At 39.3% G+C, this 7596-nt stretch overlaps 1 protein-coding gene across 1 annotated transcript; it reads left to right on the forward strand.

The window, feature by feature from the left end:
* Positions 1-1831: 1831 nt before the first annotated feature.
* Positions 1832-5876, forward strand: C1GALT1C1 (C1GALT1 specific chaperone 1). Its single transcript, XM_032474493.1, has 2 exons — positions 1832-2033; positions 4139-5876. The coding sequence occupies exon 2, from the start codon at positions 4144-4146 to the stop codon at positions 5098-5100; it is 957 nt and encodes a 318-aa protein (XP_032330384.1). The 5' UTR covers positions 1832-2033; positions 4139-4143; the 3' UTR covers positions 5101-5876.
* Positions 5877-7596: the final 1720 nt, after the last annotated feature.

Below are 7596 nucleotides of genomic sequence, written 5' to 3' on the forward strand. Positions count from 1 at the left end.
CTCTATTTCAGAGCATCTTATATCAGTACTTCCAGTTTGGTATACCTTCCTGTACTAGAAAGCTGCAGCATTTTTAATTGACTCCTTGCCACTGTCTGAATTCTGAGTGCCATGTTTATCTGTCTTTCCTTGGTCTCTTTTTACAAAGAGAGACTGGTTCTCTGCATTCTTTAAAAGGTATTTTTATTGGTATATTTTCCTCTTACACTTTTTGTCCAAGATCTTTTTGTTTGCTGTTCTTCAAATTCAAAAATAAATGCTTGTGAAACCAGTGAAACAATGCAATATGAGGATGTATAAAGACAAAGCTAATCACCCACACCTTGACGTCCTGAGGTGATCAGTATTAACAGCTTGCTGAGGAGCCTTCCACAACTCCCCTTGCTCATACCAACATATCAAGCATATGTGCACACATATAAAATTTTGTTTGCTTTCACCAGTGTATAATCATACCACACACATTATTCTGCAACTTGAATTCTTAACTATGTATGTACATATATATTCATACACATATATTTATATATGTGACAACTGACAGTATATATTATTTAACAAAATACAGTGGAGATACTCTGCAGTCTTCTTTTCCAGTTCTAAAATTCATTTTTGTATCCCCCTGGAGAACATATCACCATTATAGTTATTGTACTTGTAATGAACTGTTTAATGTCTTTCTTCCCTGCTAGACAGAGCTCCTTGAAGGCAACGGGCTAATTTTGTTCACCACTATATCTCCAGAATTTAGGGTAGAGCTGCCAGGATACTAATTGCCTAAAGTCTATCTGTTCTTTGTTTCAGTGCTTCCTAAAATTTTCAGTCCACTTAAACTGGGTCGTTGCCAATACTCAAATCTACATGTCTTTAGGAAATCAGGCCCTAGTAAGTCACCAAGTTATTTGGATGGAACCAGGTGACAGTACATTTTTAAAATCTGTAAGAATGTGTTTTGTGCTTTTTAGCAAGAAAAAAAAAAAACCTTTCTGTCACAAGAGTTAATTTTAAAAGACAGATCACATGTAATTTTAATGTATAGTGGAAAGAGAGCTCTACACTTGTAATTAGACCCGAATTCTAGTCCCACCTTTGCTATTAATTACTGTGTAGCCTTTAGGAAGGTACTTATCCTTTCTGGTCGTGGTTCCTCACCTGGAGTTCTAACATTGGTTAATTCCACAAATATGTATGTATTGTCCACTGCGTGCTGGCATTTGGCTAAGTGTTAAGTGATACAGGAGTGAATAATAATAATAATAGGTAACAGTTAATGAATGCTTACTCTATGCCTGGTCTTTTGCTAATGTAGTCAAAAGCACTATCTCATTTAATCTTGCATGACATAGCACTACCGTGGTATTTTCAGAACTTTACAAAGGCGGGAACTGAGGCATAGCGAGGTGAAGTAACTTTCCCAGCATACCAAGGGACGCGGTGAAGACAGGATTGGATTCCAGACCGTGGGGCTTCAGATGCCATTCCAATAACCGTAGCGAATCCTTGCCCTTATAATTAAGGACTATTTCAGTGGCCTGCATTTAATCCCAGCCCAGGAGTACCGGGAGGAACCACTGAGAGACCCGACACAAATGCGGCCAGGTGCAACGCTCTACCTAGCACTCTGTTTCCGCGCCCGGAAGGTGAAGAGGTGGGAGGAGTCAGCGAGTTGTAAGCACGCACGCCTCTCTGAGCGTCCCATTGGGTACAGGCGAGCGTGCGGGTCACGCCAGCAGGACGCGCTTCTCTGAACTCGGCAGGGGGCGGAGGGAAAGGGCGCGCTGCGTACGCGCGGGTCCTTCTGACGTCGGCGCGGGCCGGCGGCTCCGCCCCGCGGAGGGCTCCTTTGCCCCGCCCCGCTGCCGGCGCCGTCGTGGCGTCCACTTCCTGGCCCTCCCCACCTTCAGCGAGACCAACGAGAGGACACCGCCTGCATCTAGAGCAGCCTGACAGGAACGTAACCGAGTGGCGCGCGAACGTGGGAGGAAAACCGTGCGCGGCTGCGCTTTCCCGCCCCTGAGCCGTTCTAGACGCGGGTGAGTGCTGGGGCATCGGCTCGTACCTGGAGCGGCCCCCCGAGCGGCCCGGCCCCGCCCCTCTCCCGGGGAGGCCCCGGGTCCTGGCCCACTCCCAGCATGCTCCACGCGATGTGCCCGGGCAGGTGCAGTGGGAGAAACAGTGAATGGGGACGACCGAGCGCCGCCTTCCTAGAGGCGCTCCCTCGGCCCCTCCTTGGGGTCTAGAGGTGACCACGTTTTTCCCCTCACCTCTGTTCTCCATTTCATCCTCCTCCCTTTACGTACTCCACCCCAGCCACCTTCACCTAAAAAGATTCATCTCAAAAACCACTTCAGTAGTTTCTGCCTTGTTTGTGCTGTTGTGCGGTTTTAAGTTTCCCTCTCCTCTGCACCAAATGTCCTATCATGTTCATCTGTAATGTTACTTTTTGTTTGTTTTTGCCTTCCCTGCTGGAAAAAAAAAGCTACTCCTTAGAATAATTTGTGAAAATGATTCATAAGTAATATCCCCATCAGGAAGAACTCTGACATACATATGCTATTATCAAGCTAAGAGACACCGGTCAATTATCATATATTGGCCAGAAATAATGAAAACTGTAATGTGAAATGCCAAAGCCCTATATAAATTAAATTAATTTTAGAATGCATCTGATAATTGTAATATTAAGCAAAGCTTGTTTCCTGACAATTCTCTTTTCCTTATTAGAGCTGTTTGTTGACCAAGTTCTCTGAGTAACACAGGAAAGCCGTCCTGCCTCTTTCCCCACCTCCCATCCCCGCTCAGGAGTTACATCTGTCAAGCTGTTCCACACCTTGTCCTTCTAGTATAAGTCAAAGTCCCTTTCCTTTAAAAGAAAACCCAAGGATGGTTTCCTTGTAGCAGTAGGGTGATGTTGGGTGCAAAATATTATTTATAGTTAACGGATCCCACTTTTTCATTTATAGGAAAGCAAAGTTATTCAGTAACTTATTAAATTCTTAATAATATGAGTAGAAGCACTGTTGAGATCATATTCTGTAATACAAGAAGCATTAAACTGATGTCAGGATATCTGACTTCTAGTTCAGTTCTACCTCTGACTGTGACTTTGGGTCAGTTATTTAATCATTGTGGACCTTCTGTTTCCCTATCTGTAAAATGGGAAAAATGACAGTTGGTTACTTCTAAGGCCCCTTTCAACTTTAAGAGACAAAGGGAAAATCTGAGTAGCTCAGTAGACCATTCCTTGTGGAAATAGAGGGGAGATTGGGAAAATCTCAGCAGTTGTATTTAATGTTGGCTTTTCTTTTAACTTCTAATTGAAATAAAAGTGTAGACTTTCCCCTTTTTACTTTCCCAGAGATTAAGAAAATGACTTGGGAAGAAATAAAAATGTTCATTAATGATCCCCAGATAACGCTTATATTGACTCATTTCTAACCCAAATAATTTAACCATTTTCATTATGGGCTTTTATTACATCAGTTAGTTGGGATACTGTATTGGAAACCATTTGGACTTAGGGATAAAAGAGTAAATATTAATGTATATGGTATCAATTTCAAGAAACGTGCTTTAGATGTACTCAGAACACCTGAGGACAGCAGCCATCAGTTAAATAAAGCGCAAAGTTGAGAACAAATGCCAGTACGGATACCACTGGTGATTTGCCAGTTGTAGGTGGTTTTATCTATTCAGTTTAAGGTTTTGATGTAAAACTCCATTTATAGCCACAGAGGTATTTACATAATATAATGCAAGCTTGTGAAACTAAATTCCTTTAAAGAGAATGATGGATGGACAACCTCTGTAACATTGGTTTCTGGGTTTAGTGCTTTGATTTAGTACTTGGTTAATTAAATCCCCATAGATGAAGTGCAAAAATAGCCTCCCAGAAAACTCTACTGCAAAGAGGTATTCCTGCAAAATTCCGGTTTATACTGAACAGTAATCAGATACCAATGGAAGCAAAAAATTCTTAGACTTCCTGATACTATTTGCAACTGATATGATTTCAAACTTGGGAACCTTTTTTTTTTTAATGTTAAGAGCAAAAGGTAAGTATACGAAGAATACCAAATCAAATCACTAGACTAATCCTTTTCTATTAAGTATCCTAAGGATCTTTTTTTCTTTATAGGGAAAATGCTTTCTGAAAGCAGTTCGTTTTTGAAGGGTGTAATGCTCGGAAGCATTTTCTGTGCCTTGATCACTATGCTAGGACACATTAAGATTGGTCATGGAAATAGAATGCACGACCATGAGCATCATCACCTGCAAGCTCCTAATAAAGAAGATATCTTGAAAATTTCAGAGGATGAACGCATGGAGCTCAGTAAGAGCTTTCAGGTATACTGTATCATCCTTGTAAAACCCAAAGATGTGAGTCTCTGGGCTGCAGTGAAGGAGACTTGGACCAAACACTGTGACAAAGCAGAGTTCTTCAGTTCTGAAAATGTTAAAGTGTTTGAGTCAATTAACATGGAAACAAATGACATGTGGTTAATGATGAGAAAAGCTTACAAATACGCCTTTGATAAATATAGAGACCAATACAACTGGTTCTTCCTTGCACGCCCTACTACATTTGCTATTATTGAAAACTTAAAGTACTTTTTGTTAAAAAAGGATCCATCACAACCTTTCTATCTAGGCCACACTGTGAAATCTGGAGACCTTGAATATGTGAGTGTGGAAGGAGGAATTGTCTTAAGTATAGAATCGATGAAAAGACTTAACAGCCTTCTCAGTGTCCCAGAGAAGTGTCCTGAACAGGGAGGGATGATTTGGAAGATATCTGAAGATAAGCAGTTAGCAGTCTGCCTGAAATATGCTGGAGTATTTGCAGAAAATGCAGAAGATTCTGAAGGAAAAGATGTATTTAATACCAAATCTGTTGGGCTTTTTATTAAAGAGGCAATGACTAATCAACCCAACCAAGTAGTAGAAGGATGTTGTTCAGATATGGCTGTTACTTTTAATGGACTGACTCCTAATCAGATGCATGTGATGATGTATGGGGTATACCGTCTTAGGGCATTTGGGCATATTTTCAATGATGCATTGGTTTTCCTACCTCCAAATGGTTCTGACAATGACTGAAAAGTGAAACAAGAGCGTGTATATGATCATTGTATAGGACATGTGTTGTCATTATTTGTAGTAACAGCTACATATCCAACACAGAAATATGTTTCTTTTTCAGTTTGGTGGCACTGGTTTATTCACACATGGAAGTTTATTAGTATATTTTTAAATAGGGCAGGGTTTTTTTTTCTTAAAACTCATGCAAATTTCAGGTGTGTTGGAAAGAAATGTTAAAAGAATAATAATTTTACAAATAAAGGATATATTTATAATGTATTTATGTGATAAATTCTAAATTATGATCATTAAAAATCCGTGTGGCACATATTTTTGCTGATTGATTAAAAATGTGGCGTGTCTTATTAGCTTTCTAAGATATGCAAATAAAATCTCTAGTTGTGAATTTGTGATTAAAGTAAAACTTTTCACTGTGTGTTTGTTACTTCTAATGTTGGTTTATGTTCTAAGCCTCCACAAGTGCCAGTGGATTTGCTTTCTTCAAAATACACAACCAAGCAATAAAGGAAATATTCCCAGCCAGTATTAAAGTGAAATTTAAAATCTGTCCCTGAGAGGAAAAGTGAAAATTACTTGTAAAGGTTAATAATTTTCCTGGGAGCTAATTTAGTGGCATTACTCAGCACACACAATTTCATTGTAATTCTCTGTACTTCTCTATGGCGATACTGAAATTGAAGTGGTGACTGTAAAGAATGTAACATCATCTGTGTTGTTTCCCAGTTAATCTGGCTCTCAGCTGTGGCTTGGATAAAAGTACATCAATTGAGATTTATTTACCACTGCAGAGCAAATGAGTTCTTTGGAAGTCTCCTTTGAAGAACTTCTTTTGGTATTTTGGCAGTTTCATTTACCTGCATTGAATCTGTCCTGCTTTTGGTTTACCTGTTCAAATTCTGAGATTTTTTTCCCCCCATGTTCATGGTTGCACTATATTCAACTGTTTTTGGTGTGGAGGCCTTATCCTCACCATTCACCTTGGATTTCTATACCATTTGCCTAATTTCATGGGCTACCCATTAGCTTTATGGATGGCACATGCAATACAGTATAAATGTGTGAAATACTTGGAGCTGACTTGTCCTATAATCGGGCCTGCACATGCCATATTAAGTCAGATCCATAAGGCCCCATGGGGTGTGAAACCATGACATTTTAGAAATCAATATTTCCTGTAACTGGCCTCATGATGTTAATGGTCTCCCACAGCTTTTGCAAACCAGAAAGAATTTCATCAAGACGGCCTTGGGCTTCAAATTATCGATCATCAGAGTAGTGTGTAAAACTCTTTGTTGCAATTTATCTGATTTCCCTCATTGGGGATTTTGATTAAAACTAGGGGTTATTAATTTTGAAAAATAAGAAAACCTCTTTATCAAGCACTCTAATACATGGTCTTAGATATAATTACTACAAATCAAATGATGTTCGGTGTGAGTACAGTGATAAACAGTATCTCACTGTGATACCCAGTTCACAAGTGTCACCTTGCCCCCAACACCAATATATTAATTTTTTTTCTACTGTATTTATCACCTTCGATTATATTAGCGTATCAAGAAAAAGCTGTAATAAGTATGTCAGAGACTACATTCCTAGTAGGTACTAAGGTAACAATTGCTTTTTAAAGCAAATTGATGCTCTTAATTGTATTCTTATACGTGAGTATTCCTTTAGAAAATGTTGGTTGCTTACATAGTATGCTATCTCATTGAACTTGGTTGTACCTAGTCTTGTAGATAAAATCTGAATCAGTAACATAGAAAATGGTGCTACTAAGGTCATGATTACAAATTTGATCACCATGTATTCAGTAGCCAAAAACTGTAACCCTAACTCCACTATGTTATTGAGGAGAGAGTTGGGAAGAATGGAGGTCTAATTGATCAAGACTGTGAATATATTTGACATATGGCTGGCTAATGGCTACTCTATTGGACAACACAGGTCTAACCAATTCCAGAAGTATGAGACCCACTGGCTGAGATATGAGTGAGAGAAAACTTAAAGTTTCTTTTAAAAGTTGTATTAATCTTCCTGGTTTTATTGAATGCAGTGGAAACTGCAACCTGACTTTTAGCAGTCCCCAGGCCACCTCCTTGGACAGTTTCAATCACTGGATCTTCTTTCTCAAAGGCAAAACATTGGATTTGGAACAAAATATGTATTAGACCTCTTGGCTTTTTTTCCATGTAGCTAACAGATTGCTTGCGTATCAAGTCTGACTTAAAATGCCCAGGTTTTTCTGCAGTGCATTTAAACAAACCCATCTATTGAGCTTTCTTAAAGCAGGGCATATCTGTATTAGAAAAGTTACTGAAAGCAGACTCTAGTAATGATGTACCACTAATTTCCCACTCATATATTTAAAATATTGTGTTCCTTTTAGTGCCAGCTGACTTGAATACGTATCTGAGTGGTTATGTGAAGAACATGTTTGTAAGTTTAGCTTTCTTTTGGCAAAGAAATTTGGAAATTTTTGCTAACCTTCCC

This window comes from Camelus ferus, chromosome X (genome assembly GCF_009834535.1).
Source record: "Camelus ferus isolate YT-003-E chromosome X, BCGSAC_Cfer_1.0, whole genome shotgun sequence".
Taxonomy (NCBI): Eukaryota; Metazoa; Chordata; class Mammalia; order Artiodactyla; family Camelidae; genus Camelus; species Camelus ferus.

Coding starts and splice junctions, on each gene's coding strand:
- C1GALT1C1 (XM_032474493.1), top strand. CDS start 4,144: ATGCTTTCTGAAAGCAGTTCGTTTTTGAAGGGTGTAATGCTCGGAAGC.